The sequence below is a fragment of the Schistocerca americana genome, chromosome 7 (assembly GCF_021461395.2).
Source record: "Schistocerca americana isolate TAMUIC-IGC-003095 chromosome 7, iqSchAmer2.1, whole genome shotgun sequence".
Lineage (NCBI taxonomy): Eukaryota > Metazoa > Arthropoda > Insecta > Orthoptera > Acrididae > Schistocerca > Schistocerca americana.
The window spans coordinates 396,725,012-396,744,032 of NC_060125.1; the positions used below are offsets into that span (position 1 = coordinate 396,725,012).

Consider the following 19,021-nt stretch of genomic DNA (forward strand, 5'->3'; position numbering starts at 1 on the left):
GCAAGATCTCCGGATCTGTCCCCCATTGAGCATGTTTGGGACTGGATGAAGCGTCGTCTCACGCGGTCTGCACGTCCAGCACGAACGCTGGTCCAACTGAGGCGCCAGGTGGAAATGGCATGGCAAGCCGTTCCACAGGACTACATCCAGCATCTCTACGATCGTCTCCATGGGAGAAAAGCAGCCTGCATTGCTGCGAAAGGTGGATATACACTGTACTAGTGCCGACATTGTGCATGCTCTGTTGCCTGTGTCTATGTGCGTGTGGTTCTGTCAGTGTGATCATGTGATGTATCTGACCCCAGGAATGTGTCAATAAAGTTTCCCCTTCCTGGGACAATGAATTCACGGTGTTCTTATTTCAATTTCCAGGAGTGTATCTTCGATGGTCACCATTGTTTGTCCAATATATGCCTGGCCACATTGGCACGGAATCTGGTATTCCCCGGCTTCCCGTAAACAGAGGTCATCTTTTACATTCCGTATTAATGCCGGAGTTTTACTGGGCGGGACAACGACAGTTCTTAGCTGGCGCTTTTTCAGTATGCGGCAGACTTCTCCCGATAACGCAACGGTCGATCTTATGTAAGATGTGAATACCTCTTTCTCCGCGTTTTTTTCCGTTTCCACACGTTGGACTGCAGCGATGGACCAAAGAGCGCCCATAATCTGCCATTATGAGTGTCAGTTTTTTCAGAACACATTTCTGAAGGTGTTGCAGCTTCTGGGGCAAACTCTGCGTCTGAGATGGTATGCGCCATGTGTACTACTTGCTGTTTTTAACATCCCATTCCCTTGAGCAGGTTGGTGGCAGCTATCTGCGGGTGAATACATATCAGTGTGCGTTATCTTCCGATAACACCGTGGCCCAGGGTGCCATCAGCACTTCTCTTGCCCACGACGTCCAGGAATCATAGCCTTCCATCTTCTTCGGTCCCTGTTGTGAACTGATGTCGGATTGTATGGAGTTCAGATGTACATGGAAGTCAAGGAGTTTGTTCCTGCCATGAGGGCAGATGACAAACGTGTAATCCACATAACGGATAAGGCAGGTTGGTTTCCACTAGGATGACGTCAGGGCTTCTTCCTTCAAGTCCTCCACATAAAAATTCGAAACCACTGGCGATGGTGGACTACCTACTGCGACTCCTTCCGCTTGCGCATAGTTTTCTCCGTTAAACAAGATATTCTGGAGGTTAGAACTTGGTGAGGAGGTCGGTGGTCTTCTCGTCAAATTTCTGATCAATGAGTTCTAGTGACTCACATAGGGGCACTTTGCTGAATAAAGCTTACCATAATATCTAAGTCCATCAGGGTGATGTTGTTAAAGTATTTCACAAAATCAACAAAATTGTGGGTGTGATGTGGGAATTTACCCACATAAGGACTTAGTAACAGTGTCAAGATTTTTCCAGCACGTAAGTAGGATCTGTGATGTTGCTGGCAATGGGGCGTAACGGCACCCAACCTTTGTGGACCTTGGGGAGTGCATAAATATTTGGCGGTACAAGTCCTTGCAGCGACAATTTCTTCATGACAAACTCCACTTGCTTCAGAAGCGCCCCTGCTCCTGTTCTCCACCTTCTTGATGAAGTCATTTTTCATCATCCTATAGGAGTCGTCATGTTATCGGTGTAGTCTTTGCTGGCGAAATATCTGGAAGAGCTACTTATGCGGGTGAATGCCTGCATTGCATCCTAAATTCATTGGATTTTGTGAAAAGCCTCAGCAGTTTAAGCCTGTTGGACTCAGAAATCATGGTGGACTTTGACGTCGTTCCCTTATTCACCAGGCTGCCTCAGTACCTCTATGTGAGTCAGTAGAACTCATTGGTCAGAGAAGACCATTTACCTTTTCAGGCATGCCCTAACCTTCACGTATTCTCTGTTGAATGCAGATTAGTATGTGAAAACGGAGGGAGTCATAATGGGCAGCCCACTCTCATCAGTGGTATCGAATTTGTGTGTTGAGAACTTGGAAGAAGAGTCCCTTACCTCGTATAGATGGGAACCCACCTTCTTCTTCCGTCAAATGGATGATACGTTCGTCATCTGGCACCACGGAAGAGACAGATTCCTTGAATTCCTTGTCCATCTATACTCCGAAAATCCCAACATCAAATTCAGTACAGAGACCGAAAAAATGGAAGCCTACCATTCTTGGACGTCACGGTCAAGAGAAGAGCCGGTGCGACTCTGGGCCACAGGACGAATCGGAGGAAAATGCATACTGATATCTATTTGGGCGCACTTAGCTGCCACCCACCTGCACATAGGAGTGGTTTACTATAAACACTAGTATATAATGCGCACACAATCTCAAACGTAGAGAGTCCGCCTCACGAACTGGAATACCTCAGAACAGTATTCCGAAAATATGGTTATCCACAATGGCAGATTAAACGCTACAGTTCAACATACGGACACGAAGAAATCGCGGGGGAAGAGCTAGTCACAGCCTTTACACCAAAAAATTACGCATTATCGGGAAAAGTCGGGTGCTTACTTAAAAGGCACCACGTAAGAAATGTGTTATGCCCATCCAATAAAAAATAGGTACTTTTGGGGACTGTCAAAGATGAGCTTGGTTTTTCGGAAGGCCGGGGCACTGAGATTCCGTGCCAATGTGGCTAGATGAACGTTGGACAAACAGTGAGCACGATAGAAGATCGATGTCGAGAACACCAGAGGCACTCTGGACTAATATACCCTAGCAATTCAGCGGTCACAGAGCACTGTTGTAAGGGAATCATGCTATGGAATACACATTTTAACGTCGTCTTCCAAAAACTGCTACAGTGTAGTTAGTGAAACGTCGAAATCCACACGAGGGATAATTTGTCAAGCGAGACTGCGGCTGTAGTCTCACCAAGGTTTGGAAACCAGTACTGGCGACCAGGGGTGACGGTGCCATTACGTTGATGCTACCACAGAGGCCGACGGAAGCGTATCTGCGACTGTCGTTGCGCGCCCAGGGGCGCGGGCCTTCAGGAGCTCAGTTCGTCAGCGGACCTTACTATGGCGACATGTTTGATCACCGAAATATTGCGCCCGTTGGACACTGTGGACCGGCATTACGCCCGTGGACTGTTCGATCAACAAATACGCCAGTATCGCAGGTAGATAGACAAATAGTTTTGGCTGTTCATACAACCATCTTGAGATCTGGAATAATAAGCATAATAGAAAATTGCGGTTATAATATCCAGCTTAGTGTCAGCTGGCAAAATAACACTAGGACACGTTGTCTCCTCTTCATATTGCATTCTCCTATGGAAGTCCATGTCAATAAAATGTTGGTCATACCAGTCAGATAAAATTTGCGTACGATTCTGAATGTGTAGCTCAGTTCTGCACCTACCTGCATAGCTGTACATAGTATTTTGATGGTAAAGTAGTTGCTTATGTAACGATGTTGTATGCAAAAAACTTCATAGAAAGTATTGATAAACTATTAATATACTAATAATGGACCGTTTATGAACCGTGTCGTACGTACAACAATTTGCAGACGTTGTGTCCTAGCTTCAGTTTATGAGCTGACACTACGCTTGCTTTTTATAATTGCAATTTGGTGTTCTGCTTCTTATTCCAGGTATGAAGATAGTAGTATGAATAGTTAAAACTAGTCGTCATTTAATGTGTTTTCATTTGCGGTCTTGACTATTAAAAGGGGTTGTGAAAACATGATTTTAAATATTTTATGAAAGTATTTAGATCGCTTCTCTCCATGTCCAGATTATGTCGGGAATTAATACTAATAATACAACAGGACCAAGATATGATACGCAGCAACGAGAGGTATGCTTATTAACTTTGTGTTTCTCATCTTTCGTATGCTTCACAGTCTTACAATTTGTTTGCGAGTTATCTGTTTTGATTGTTCATCCTCGTCCGTCTCATTACTTTATTATCTGCAGAATTAATGCCAATGGCCTCAGAGGAAGTTTTAAGAAGGGGGAAAATGGAATGGGATATTCCTTAACCTTCTTCGTTGAAATAATTGCAGTTTGTGGACCATTGACTACCACTGGGATAATTTATTCCAGCGAAGTGGAAAGTAGAACTGAAATACTGTTGTAATAAGACTAACAAAAAGCTAGACATCATAATTAGACGAAAATTGTACGAATTAAAACTGAAGTCACAGAAATAGCTGTATGGTTTTAACTTAGCAATATTTGACTTAATGAGAAGATACCCTTGTTTATTTTGTCAATAATAATAATGAGATTCTCACTCTGCAGCGGAGTGTGCGCTGATATGAAACTTCCTGGCAGATTAAAACTGTGTGGCGGACCGAGACTCGAACTCGGGACCTTTGCCTTCGCAAAGTGGTAGAGCACTTGCCTGCGAAAGGCAACGGTCCCGAGTTCGAGTCTCGGACCGGCACACAGTTTTAATCTGCCAGGAAGCTTCAATAATAATAACGTTTCCTAATTTATCACAATGACTTAATCATATTAATTTTCATAGGTTTTTTTAAAAAAAAATTATGTCACGTTCCCAACAAGAAATGGCCTGCTTCTGAGGAAAGCTTTTAGGAGCCATCCTGGCCTAGTCATGCCAATGTGCGTAATCATTAGTCACTTGATGGAAGGAAAGAACGGAATGGTTAGAAATCAGTAATTTATTACAAAAAAATACAATTATATTTTTAAGTTAAGCAGATAATTTTTATCCTTTTGATCTCTAGACTAAAGCACGTAACATTTCAATTTTGCACATATTGGCGTTTGGTTTCCAGCATTTAAAGCAAAATGTTTTGATGCGGTCGTATGATTATGAACATTATTTACAATAAAGGGAGCCTTATTGACTAAAATGTCAGGAAAATATTGCGAGGTCTTGGTGCATTTTACATAAACATTTCTTCTTTCATCTGGTAAACAGACAACACTCCTCAAAACCGAACATGATTCTCTGCAAAGAAGCAACTGTCACATGTACCTATTATTTACTAATAATACATTAAAACTCTGTGCATGAATTGTCCTACATTGACCAATATGATTATATCATGCTTTTACCTAAAATCAGAGACAGTCGAGTTTCACCAGTGTAAACTAATTCTAGACGGATGTTATTCTTCTCTGTATTATTACTGATAAAGTGAAGTGCATCACTACGCCCAAGTTTCGAGTGAATCCCAACAAATAACACACGTCTTCTTGGACTTTCTAAATTAACTAGCGAGAAATGTTATTGTACAGTCAAAACTGCTAGTACATTAAATTGATAAATGTGGGCCGGCATCCAGAAATTAAATTTGGAGATATTTCTGTAGGTATGGCATAAAAACGTACGTCACTTCATAGACAGACATAAATACTGCATGGGGTTACCCTACTGGTATATCCTACGTACTTAAAATGTATATCACAAATACAATTTGTTGCTCAAGAACATACATTACTATTAGCATTCGCTTGCTACGTAGTAAGATGAATTACTTTATTCAGTATTCAATAGCAAGCTTTATAGGTTAATATCATTTCTGATTTGTTGTACGGTGCCGGTACGCTGTTATGTCCAAGACTTGTTTAATGAAATAGGATCCAGTGGTTTAAACAATATAAAATATATTTCCAATTTTGAAATACGTAGCAAAATTCTTGATGTCCTTCATATATGCGCCAGACATATTGCTTTGGCGAATCACCTACTCTCCACTGAAGAGGATGTGTATTTTACGTAGCAAGCGATCTAGAACAAATTGAGAATTCAAAAAAATACATCTTTTGACAATGAACATTTTTCACTTACTTTTTAAGAATAATCTTTATTTATTATTAAAACTGAGATGAAACAGTTTAAACATTTTCGTGTTTCAGCTACACTCATGGGGTTTTCGGAACATATTGAACTGGATTGTTAATGAGTATCCCGGCTATTCTATCTTTGTGACGGAAAATGGAGTTGAGACATCCACTGGATTAAACGATATAGACAGAATACAATATTATAAGGTAAGACCCTACACACTGCTCCTAAGTCACTCTTAGAATTCCTTGCCACTTTGTTTCTTGTAAAGAAAACACATAACTACCAATTGCAGGAATATCTAACAGAGCTCCAGCAAGCAGTGAATATTGACAAAGTACCAGTAATTGGCTACATTGCGTGGAGCCTAATGGACAATCTGGAATGGACTGAAGGATTCACGTAAGTGTTCTCTTGGTCTTCATATTCCATTCGTTATCTTCACTATGACAAGATTCAAGACATCGTGTGCAGTGGTCTTAAATTGCTCTCCGGCTTTGACAACTGTAATCACTCTGCTTCCCACGTAACTGAACTGAGCAAGGCAGCGCAGTGGTCGGAAAGATGAAAACGTATTCGTGAGTACAGCTGTCCCAGTCCCTATTAAGCTACTTTAATTTACGTTTTCTGTTATCTTTCTAAATCACCTGAGAAATATACAAGGATGATTCCTTCGGAAATAAATAAACATGAACCAACTCCTTCCTCACCTTTCCTCAACCCGGGTTTGTGGTCCCGCTCTAAAAACGTCCTCGTCGAAATGACATTAAACCGCAATCTCCTGAAAATATATGGAACTGAATGTCAAGTAATATGTACATTTGTGATTGTAGGTTCAATTTATTGGCTTGGTGCTCTAGAGTTAGTGCACTTGACTTCCGGTCCCAAAGTACTAGCTGCTGGTTTAGATCCGAACCAGAACGTAGATTAAGAAGTAGATTTAACAAGAAAGGCAGCCGGAAAGTCGTTGTATAAGGAGTGTCTCGTCCTGCCATCGGGCATTGGGAACCGTTCCTTTTGAGGCATATAATTTCAGTATACACAAAATCCAGCTTGAATTTTGAAAAATATTAATGACGACTTTTTGTAAATTACGCCGATTTAGTCAGCTATTCGGATTTCCTCTGGGGCACAGTCTATGCTGAGGTGATCGTGAGGAAAAGAGTGATGTACAGATCAGATTACAATGTTCTGTGAGTCAGAGCATGGTGTATGAGAAGTCTGAATGTTGCAAGGAAGTTAGAAAATTTGTAAGTTGAAATGGAAAGACTGAATTTGGTAGGGATCAGTGGTCAGATGAAGGTAGAGTAGTACCTCACAGGTAGAAAATTCTTTAAGTTATTGGCTTGGTCGCGTAGAAGCGCAACCTCCGATTAAAATACAACATTCCAGTTCTACTAGATCTGGATGCACTAGCTCAAACGCTGGCAATTAATCGAAAAAGAAAGAAGAAGAAGGTGAGGTAGAGTTGTTTTAATGGGATACGTATCTCTCTGAAATATTCTAAATATTCAAGACAGAAAGGATTCAAAAATTTATTCATCTCGTCTTTACGCGTAGTTAGAGCATCACATTTTCTAGGTGCTTAAGATCCCTTTTTCAGTTTGCAGATTCAAGGTCCTTTACTACCTAGATATCTGCTCCTGCAAGTTGTTCGTATTTGTAATGCTATCGTATATGTTAACTCGCAGTTTCATTAACCTCTTCAGTTTCTAAGCGCAAAGCTTTTATTTGTAGTCATAGCCTATTATACACTCTTCCCCGCTCATTCTTGGTATTTCTTGCGATTGAAGGGGATCAGTGAAAAGATAGCTTATCCAACTTTTATTTTAATGCAAACAACGTCATAAGTGTTCCACACCGAGATACAGCTGTTTATATGCAGGAAAACAAATTTATACTCCATCTCTATATCATATTGTTTTATCGGTACTGGTAGTCTGTCACCGACTTCCTAAGAGGATATGTTGGAGTAGTGACGGTTCATTGTGTCTGAACAATTATAAAGTTGTTCAAGAATTTCATTAATCTAAGATTTCATAAATTCTATTGGTCAGGAGAAGAGAATAGAATGACAATTCTTGCATTAATAAACCATCAATCCACTTGTTTATTCTCTGAGATTTATTCAAGTTTCAATTTTACCTAATCATGAAACACAGTTCATGCACGTGGAGCACTTTACAGGGCCACTTCCATGTTTTGTGGTATATTGCAGCTATCAACAACTATGCTGTGACATTACAATCACCTACTTCCTACATGTGAGATTTGGTGACTACTGTTTCTCTTATCACAATAATTCAGAGCCCTTAATATTGTGTAACAATAGGAATGCGGAAATTTACTTACCATTCACATGCACCACGAAACAGCTTCTATCAACATATGCTCATGTAACTAATTCGTAAATTATTTGCTGTCGGAAAGAATCTACAGTGTTGTTTTGTTATTCTACAGGAGGAAATTCGGGCTGTACGAGGTGGACTTCAAAAGCCCGAACCGGACGAGAACTGCAAAGGATTCAGCCGCTTTCATGGCAAAAATCTTCCTTAGCAAGAAAATACCTGAGGATGACGGCTGCTTGAGTTAACTGGGCTAATGTTCCATGTATCATTACCCTCTTTTAACGATTAGCATTTGATATTACTCATAACTCAAGTTGCGTAAACTAATAGTTCCATAAAATATTTCAGTAGTTGCCTACGATAATGTACCATCGAAAACAGAGTAAGTGCATGATCTATTTTGAGGTTTTGATTTTCAGAGTAATGCGTGATTGCTTACTAAACTTTGCTACAGTCTTAAAGCGTTTGCAATATCAATAACTTTATAAAATTTGCAAAATAATATCCACATGGCCGTGCTGAATAAACAGAAGTGTAAATGTTCGTTGTAATTTAGTTTGGTAAGTACGCACTCGCGCATGTGTGTGTATAAGAAAGAGAGAGAGAGAGAGAGAGAGAGAGAGAGAGAGAGTAAATTCCTCGGTTGAAACTGTTGCGAGTCCGCCTGCTGTGACCATCTCCTTTCTTAACAAATGAAATGTAAGTCCACAATTTTAAAAATAAAACGTGTGATGTAATTCGCAATAAACCTACGTTATTCAAGTCACAGACTGGGTTCTCAGTAGGCTGAAGAGTAGGAAATGAACATGTGTAAAATGCAGCCGGCCGGGGTGGCCGAGCGGTTCTAGGCGCTACAGTCTGGAACCGCGAGACCGCTACGGTCGCAGGTTCGAATCCTGCCTCGGGCATTGATGTGTCTTACGTCCTTAGGTTAGTTAGGTTTAAGTAGTTCTATGTTCTACGGGACTGATGGCCACAGAAGTTAAGCCCCATAGGGCTCAGAGCCATTTGAACCATTTTTGTAAAATGCTTTTATTCATTCTTGTAAATCGCCGCGCTATCACTGTCAGTATAATTGTCTTATCTTCTTTTGATTGACTTCAGTCCACGTTCAGGTGGCAACTGGCAACAGTCTAACTAGCGTATGCAACCCTTTTATGAACCTCTGAATGTGCACGGCCAATACTTGATTACTACTCATAGGTACTGGACGCTTACCACGTCGGGCTAACAGGGAGTACTGAGCGTACACAGAGAAGGATGATACGAATCGTCACAATTGGGTGCCTAGACAGGTTATGTGAAATACTGAGAAACCTTCATTAATGAACATTCCGAGAAAGACGTCTCCAGACAATTTGTTTTGATTTTTAGAAGCTCCTTTAGGGGAAAAAGTGCCACATTATCCAGTTCCCGAACATAATACCATAGAGATCATGCAGGTATAACAAAGAAAATAAGAAGTCGCTTACTGGTGTAAGAGCCGCCATTCTTCCTATGGTTTATTCGGGAACTGACGTTGAAGAAATTTAAATATGTATTCAGCACACCCCATACACATATTGCACTTCCAAAAATACACATATGACTTGTCATTACTACTTTTAAATACTATAGACCGCCATGAAGTCATCGTTTAAAACTTCCGGGCTGTTAGATCCTGATCGATGTAGGAAACGTTCTCCTAATGTTTCTCCTCCGACAACGGGAGACATCTTCAAAGGTAAAATGGCGCCATTTTGTCACCGAAGATGTCTCCCGCTGTCGGAGGGGAAACGTTAGGAGAAAGTTTTACACATCGACCATTCCTTGATAGCCTGGAAGTTTTAAATGAGGAAAGTACCAGCAGTGAAAGCTTGCATTTTATGATCAAATGCCATGAAGTCTATGCAACAAAATCCGCAATTTATTCTAAAAAATGGCTCTGAGCACTATGGGACTTAACATCTATGGTCATCAGTCCCCTGGAACTTAGAACTACTTAAACGTAACTAACCTAAGGACATGACACAACACCCAGTCATCACGCAATTTGTTCTTTCCGCAGGAGTGATAACTCAGCTAGTCTAATTTATCCTCACAGTACGTGTAGGAGTATTCGTAGAATCCTTCATGAAAACCGATTTTCGAAAGTCTTACTTTTTCATAATCTTAAGAAAGCAATGGGGAGCAGCATAACTGAGATTAATGATAAACTTAACATCATAACTGGGGATCACTAAATGAAGGAATTCTCCCATCTAGGAAACAAAATAACACATGAAAGTCATAAGTAACAGACACGCACATGCAAAAAGGGTATTTCATGCTAAAGAAGACCTACTAGTATCAAACATTGGCTTTAATTAGAGGAATAAATTTGTAGGATTGTGCGTCTGGATGACAGAGACTTATAAACTGTGGGAAAACATGGAAAGATGAGAACGAAATCGTTTAAGACGAGATGTTATATAAAGATATAGGAACTTTGATGGACTGATAAGAAATGTCGAGGTCTCTCCAGAATGGGCTACGGCAAAAATATTTTTAAATCACCAACGAGAAGAAGGGGCAGTATGGTAGGATATGTTAAGACATCAGTGACAAGCTTATGTGGTACTAACGGAGCACTAGAGGGTAAATCTTTACGTGGATACGTAGGCTGAATTTATACACGTAATTGAGGGCGTAGAGCGTAAATACTACGAAGATGAAGTGCTCGGTACAGGAGAGGAAGTCATGGCAGACCTCATCATCAGAAGATTGATGACAAAAAGAATGAAAATAAAACTCTCCTTGAAAGGGCGGGCCGCTGTGGTCGAGCGGTTCTTGGCGCTTCAGTCTGTAACCACGCGACCGCTACGACCGCAGGTTCGAATCCTGCCTCGGGCATGGACGTGTGTGATGTCCTTAGGTTACTTAGGTTTAAGTAGTTGTAAGTTCTAGGGGACTGATGACCTCAGATGTTAAGTCTTATAGTGCTCAGAGCCATTTGAACCTCTCTTTCAAGTGCTTGCTACAAGATCCCAAATTTTTGGGTCACACTGTACATAAAACTTCGAGCATTTTAAAGCTGTTTCGAAGAGCTTATCCGAACATCTGTCTTTTGCCATTGAATTGGGGAAAAGATAGGAATCAGTGGTTCTGAACTGATGCGACATGTAATCCAACTCCTCGTAATTATACTTGATGACCTAACTCCTTGTCCGCTACCGGTAGCTGAGTGGTCACCGTGACAAAATGTCAATCCTACGGGCCCGGGTTCGATTCCCGGCTAGGTTGGAGATTTTCTCCGCTCAGGGAGTGGGTATTGTGTTGTCCTAATAATCACCATTTCGTCCCCATCGCCGCGCAAATCGCCGAAGTGACGTCAACTCGAAAGACTTGTACCCGGCGAACGGTCTCCGAGACGGGTGGCCCTAGTCACACGACATTTACATTTTTTTAATCTAACTCCGTAAAAATATATAACTTCAGCCACTGACGTTTTTCGTAGGATAACTACCAGCTGGTTTATGGCCTTCACCACAGATCAATATTTCGACAGGTGGTAGGTAAACTGTCTGACGATGAAGAACTCTAGTTTTATATCTTGCACTGTGTGAAAAACGCAGTTTTCGAAATGTGAAACGCGTTATTCAGCTCGATGTCACTATTTTTCTGTTAACTGTCACAAAATTAGCCTGCAGGTTCACGATAAGGTATTCCATAACATCCTGTGCGAAAAATTTTTGTTATTGTTAGACGCGTCAATTTCGACGTATGCTGCTACAACAGGAATGTATTTGTTCCCAGACTGACCAGTAGGAGTAAACGTAACAACAGGCAGTGTTGAACGTGACATAAGAGCCATATCCGTTTCTGTTTTCTTTAATCTGCGAAAACAATCACTCGTTAGTACCTAAATTAGAATTAATGCTTTGTTGATGAGATAGCACTAAAGTGAACACGAAAAATTTATTATACGAGCGATCCGCATTAACAGTATGTCCTGAGGTCTTGTACTTAGCGTCGGTGTGATGTATGAGTGTACGAACGTGGTAGCAGGGCATTCAGTCGCGGATAGATAGTGGAAGGCAAACCCCTGGGAATCTCCACCTCCGAGGTCGTCCAGGTGTCAAGATTGTACCGAAACAATTTGATCATCTGAAACCCAGTTGGCACTTCTCTCACAGAACTTCACTAAAGGGATGAAGTGAGGACCTGAGGTAGATTTCGTACTTCTTGAATCCGAAAAGTGCAGATATATGACTCGGTTCCACACCTACACTTATTATCGAATGTACGATCGTGTGGAATATCAAGCAAAATTTGTAAGTCGCTTGAGGATTATTTGGTTGGAAGGACGCAGTTTGCTATCAAGAATCTAAACTCAGGGTGTTGTGTCCATAGTTACGCGTAGTCAGCGTGTACACAACTTTCCCACTACAACGTGCCCCGCTAAGCGCAACAGCGCAGGCGCAGCGCTCGTCCGTCTCCGCACTACGAGATGGCGCTGCCATAGAGATGGAGCAAATTCTGCTTCCGCCAATCCGCGTATTAATATGTAACGCAGCCAATGAGATTGCTGCTTACGTAGAATCTTTTCTCCTCGCGGATTACACTCGTGCAGTGATACATGACTGCGCGAGGTATTATAACGAGTGTACTGGCCTCCGATTAGTCAGTCTGCATTTGTCTGCACCAGTCTGTACCAGTCTGCATTAGTCTGTACCAGTCTGTACGAGTTCTACATTTGTCTGTACCAGTCTATAGTAAAGTTTCAGTCTGCGCCTAATAAGATTACCATATTCCTGTACATAGCTATGAAGATAAATGTATAGACACTTTCGTCAAGTATCAGAGATATATGTGAGAATAAGATTAACGTACCAATACCAAAGGGACTTCAGATTGTCGATTGTAAATAGTATCCAGAACCAAGTTAAGTAATTTTTATGTTTGTTATTATTTTAATAAATGTGTGTGAAAATTAATCAGGTTCTGTTTAAAGTTGGTCACCCAAGCGTGCAAGTGGCATTTCTATCGTCTGACCTAATGGCAGAAGATAAACACGCCACGATAAGACCACGAGACACATAGATGACACTCGCCTACTTCGTTCGAGCGACAAGTCAAATAATCTAATGGTGTGTGTACTGAGGGTCTTACATTTCGCACACCACACAGGGACAGACGAAGCAACTTAACGGGCACACAAGGAAGTATGTTGGAACCCACGGTTTTTCACACTGTGTATTAGGTATCTTGCGGACGAAATCAACAACGACCTCAAAGTTTCGCAGGTGATGTGGTTAACTGTAATGAAGTACTGTCTGAAAAAAGCTACGCAAATATTTAGTGGGATTTTCGTAAGATTTTAAAATGGTGTAATGATTGGTAACCAACTGTAAATGCTCAGCAATGTGAAACTGTGCGTTTCACAAAACGAAAACACGTAGTGTCCTATGACTGAGATGTCAAAGATTTTCAGATGGAATTGTTCAACTCAAACAAATACCACAGTGTAACAATTAGTGGGTATATGAAATCGAACGATCATATAGGGTCAGTCGTAGGTAAAGCAGGTTCAAGACTCCAATGCCTTCGTTGAATACTGTGGAAATACCATCATTTTACAGAGAAGATTCCTACTAAGAACAGCCGACCAGTTGCAAAGGATAAAGTAATCTTTACCTAGGTTTCAATAGATATAAATCTATCTTCTTCAGAAGACGCCTGGGGACAATGAACATCGTAATATATATTAAGGTATGAAACATGAGTCTAGAATAAAGTTTAACATATATTAGGAAAATATTGTATTACAAGATGTGAGAAAGATTCTTGGTACTTACAGTATTATAACAACATGAAGTGATATGTCCTTATCGTTTAGGCAAACATCTGCATAGTTACATTAATCATATAAAATATAGCCCTGACAACAGGGTTTGTCAAACAAATAAAATAGGTACATAGAAGTTGCAGAGCGCCTAAGCGACTGAGTAAAATCGGCCAGCGTAGTAGCACAGCGGCCAGGGCAGGTGGCGCTCATGTCGCGAACTATGTGCCGATAGGCGTACTGAAGTAACATTTGAAACATCAATTTTAAATGCGTTCTTAAATAGAGTGATAATAAATAAATTGACAAGCATTTGACACTCCCGTTATGACATTGTGGGAGGTATAGGAACAATAACGTAGATACATACATCAAAAAGACAGGTGGCGCTTCCGCCGTGAGTTACATGCAGTGGTCTATATAGCCAAAATATAAAGTTATATTACCATATTAGTGAAGCCCATAGAACGTATATAAGTCAAACCATCAAGAACAATCAGTAATGGCTTTTAAGAAAATTACGAGACCTGGTCCACAATCCAGTTACTACGTAATATAGAATAAGAGAAAATTACATGAGGGCCGCTGTAGTGGCAGCCATATATCGTGAAAAGAACACATTATATAAACGATAGTAAACTGGAGGATTTGAAAGTGCATTATAGCTTCCTGAGGAAATAGACTACTGAGGTTACTAACATTAATGTTATATATTACACAGTACGGGTTTAAAGCCTTCGAAAAATTGTTTACAGGCAAGATTCAACTGATCATTCAGAATATTGCCGTCTTTGAGCTCTAGATGTTTGAAAATAAATAGCTCTTCCCACAGATCTAGTCTCCGTCCTTTGACCTGTCTATGTAGGATAACCGTGTCTTCTAACTGTTTAGGCGTATGGCCGGTTAACAAGAGGTGTTCAGCAAAGGTAGAGTTGCGAATATTCGTTCCTTTTTTACCTAACAGATGTTCTTTATATCGTGTTTTCACAGCTCTGCCGGTTTGACCAATATAATAAGAGGGGCAGTTATTACAGGTTAGCTTGTAAATACCTGAATTAGAAAACCAATCGCTGGCAATCTCTACTGACTGTACAAGATTTCTTTTTAAACTGTTATCTGTAGAAAAGGAGACGTTACAGTTATATTTTTTATTCAGAAGACGTTTAATCCTATACGATAAGTTACCCAGGAAAGGGATGGAAATAAATTTTTTAGTTTCTGTGGTATCCGTGGGGAGAATATTTCTCAAAGTCGAACATTTTTGGGAGATTTTCTTATTGAGCAGGTAATCGATCATATTCTGGTTATACCCATTATTAACCGCAATCGCTTTGATGACATTCAATTCCTTTTTTTGATCCGCAGGTGATAAAGGAGTGGTTACCATTCGGTGAATGGCGGAATGAAAAAATGCCAATTTATGAGCTTTTGGATGGGTTGAGTCAGCAGGAATGACATTATCAGAATATGTTTCCTTGCGGAAGATATTAAAATGGAAGGAATTATCTTCTATAGAAATTGTTAAATCGAGAAAATTAAGTTCACGTTTATCATTTTGAAGTTCTTTTGTGAAGGAAATTTTTTCATGTAAACCGTTGAAAGTGTTAAAGAGATGCTCTAACTCATGATCAGTGCCATCAAAAGCAATGAAAATGTCATCAACATACCGTGCATAATAGCGGATTTTGTGGCGTAATTCTGAACTTGAATTGAAGAACGTTGTTTCTAGGGCGTTAATGAAAACCTCTGCTAGAATACCGGCGAGGGGGCTACCCATTGCTAGACCATCTGGTTGTACATACATTTTCCCGTTAAATGTGAAGTAATTGTATTTTAAAATGACCTTGAGCAAACCAATGAGTTCGGCAATCTGAGTTTCACTTAATTTTTTGTGTTTAAGAAGATTCTCTTTTACAAGATCTATGGTTTCATCAACCGGAACATTTGTGTAAAGGCTGACGATGTCAAAGGACACCAGTCTAGTGTCAGGTGTACAACTTATAGATTGAATATTGTTAATTAATTCCTTACTGTTTTTTACAGAAAAATTATTTTCAAAAGTGAAAGCATCTTTAATTTTAAAATGGAGGCGCCTAGCAAGTGTGTGATGTGGACTGCCTATACCATTCACTATAGGGCGGATCGGGTGATTTTGTTTATGCAGTTTAAACTGACTTCTAAGCACTGGTGGTTTAGGGTTCATATTTATAAGCCCTTTCTTTTGGAACTTATTGAACAAGCTGACGGAATTCGTTAAAGTACGCCGGATTTCATTTTGCAGCTCAGTAGTAGGATCTACAGTAACCTCAGTGATGTCGTTTTCCTCAAAAAACTTTACAGTCTTCTCTATATATTCATTTTTATAAGCCACGACCACGGTGTTCCCTTTGTCACTCTTAGTGATTAATGCGTCGTGCTCTCTAAGTTTATGATTAATGCTTTTCATTATACTATATTCGCCCGATTGCTTATTAGGAGATAATTTAATTTCTTTTTCTATTATGTTGTTACATTCGTAGGCACATTTGACTTGCTCCGTTTTCTCTAATTTCAGAGATTCTAAACCGATTTTTAGATCTACAATGAGATTACAAATAACTGGATATTTATCGAGTTTAGCAGGCAAGTTATATTTAAGGCCTTTACACAACAAGTCATTTTCGGCCTGCGTAAAAGAAATATTGGTTTTATTTAGTACTCTATCGTAAAATAGGTGCTTAACACTATTGTCTGCTGTATTATCACTTTTACTTGTGGTCCTATTACTAATCTTTAAAAGCTTTCTTTCATGTCTGGCCTTGAATATTTCTTTACGATTAGAGAGCCATTCATTAATACTATTCCACAGGTGGTCAATTAGAAAATTACAAAGATCTTTAAAGGCTTTAGTTAAAAATAGGTGTATACAGTAGGCTTCACTATTAAGGACATCTTTTTTCTTGTACAAATTTATTGTGCTCTCGGAAATGACTAAATGCACTAGCTTCTTTTTAATAGAAGGCACCCTGTTACACTGTTTAAAATTTACGTACGCCTTCACATAATCAGGGATAATGTCTTTCTCTAGGCACTGGTGATTAAAGTGAATAGCCATACCTGCTTTCACAATTTTTAATTTGATGTCCATATACCTGGATGCAGCCTTTTGATACCTCGCCAGGCAAGAATTTCAGTACTTTAAACATAGCTGCGCTACAGCAATGGTTCCACGTAAATCAGACTAAGAACAGCCGACCAGTTGCAAAGGATAAAGTAATCTTTACCTAGGTTTCAATAGATATAAATCTATCTTCTTCAGAAGACGCCTGGGGACAATGAACATCGTAATATATATTAAGGTATGAAACATGAGTCTAGAATAAAGTTTAACATATATTAGGAAAATATTGTATTACAAGATGTGAGAAAGATTCTTGGTACTTACAGTATTATAACAACATGAAGTGATATGTCCTTATCGTTTAGGCAAACATCTGCATAGTTACATTAATCATATAAAATATAGCCCTGACAACAGGGTTTGTCAAACAAATAAAATAGGTACATAGAAGTTGCAGAGCGCCTAAGCGACTGAATAAAATCGGCCAGCGTATATTATATGATTAATGTAACTATGCAGATGTTTGCCTAAACGATAAGGACTTTATTCTAGACTCATGTTTCATACCTTAATATATATTACGATGTTCATTGTCCTCAGGCGTCTTCTGAAGAAGATAGATTTATATCTATTGAAACCTAGGTAAAGATTACTTTATCCTTTGCAACTGGTCGGCTGTTCTTAGTCTGATTTACGTGGAACCATTGCTGTAGCGCAGCTATGTTTAAAGTACTGAAATTCTTGCCTGGCGAGGTATCAAAAGGCTGCATCCAGGTATATGGACATCAAATTAAAAATTGTGAAAGCAGGTATGGCTATTCACTTTAATCACCAGTGCCTAGAGAAAGACATTATCCCTGATTATGTGAAGGCGTACGTAAATTTTAAACAGTGTAACAGGGTGCCTTCTATTAAAAAGAAGCTAGTGCATTTAGTCATTTCCGAGAGCACAATAAATTTGTACAAGAAAAAAGATGTCCTTAATAGTGAAGCCTACTGTATACACCTATTTTTAACTAAAGCCTTTAAAGATCTTTGTAATTTTCTAATTGACCACCTGTGGAATAGTATTAATGAATGGCTCTCTAATCGTAAAGAAATATTCAAGGCCAGACATGAAAGAAAGCTTTTAAAGATTAGTAATAGGACCACAAGTAAAAGTGATAATACAGCAGACAATAGTGTTAAGCACCTATTTTACGATAGAGTACTAAATAAAACCAATATTTCTTTTACGCAGGCCGAAAATGACTTGTTGTGTAAAGGCCTTAAATATAACTTGCCTGCTAAACTCGATAAATATCCAGTTATTTGTAATCTCATTGTAGATCTAAAAATCGGTTTAGAATCTCTGAAATTAGAGAAAACGGAGCAAGTCAAATGTGCCTACGAATGTAACAACATAATAGAAAAAGAAATTAAATTATCTCCTAATAAGCAATCGGGCGAATATAGTATAATAAAAAGCATTAATCATAAACTTAGAGAGCACGACGCATTAATCACTAAGAGTGACAAAGGGAACACCGTGGTCGTGGCTTATAAAAATGAATATATAGAGAAGACTGTAAAGTTTTTTGAGGAAAACGACATCACTGAGGTTACTGTAGATCCTACTACTGAGCTGCAAAATGAAATCCGGCGTACTTTAACGAATTCCGTCAGCTTGTTCAATAAGTTCCAAAAGAAAGGGCTTATAAATATGAACCCTAAACCACCAGTGCTTAGAAGTCAGTTTAAACTGCATAAACAAAATCACCCGATCCGCCCTATAGTGAATGGTATAGGCAGTCCACATCACACACTTGCTAGGCGCCTCCATTTTAAAATTAAAGATGCTTTCACTTTTGAAAATAATTTTTCTGTAAAAAACAGTAAGGAATTAATTAACAATATTCAATCTATAAGTTGTACACCTGACACTAGACTGGTGTCCTTTGACATCGTCAGCCTTTACACAAATGTTCCGGTTGATGAAATCATAGATCTTGTAAAAGAGAATCTTCTT

At 39.5% G+C, this 19,021-nt stretch overlaps 1 protein-coding gene across 1 annotated transcript in view; it reads left to right on the forward strand.

Moving 5' to 3' along the window:
* LOC124622973 (myrosinase 1-like) overlaps positions 1-8,355 on the forward strand; it is a 65,061-nt gene extending 56,706 nt beyond the window's left edge. Inside the window, exons 9-10 of the mRNA XM_047148761.1 lie at positions 6,058-6,164; positions 8,223-8,355. Of these exons, the coding sequence (XP_047004717.1) occupies positions 6,058-6,164; positions 8,223-8,355 (240 nt within the window). The remainder of the gene's footprint in view (positions 1-6,057; positions 6,165-8,222) is intronic.
* The last annotated feature ends 10,666 nt before the right edge of the window (positions 8,356-19,021 follow it).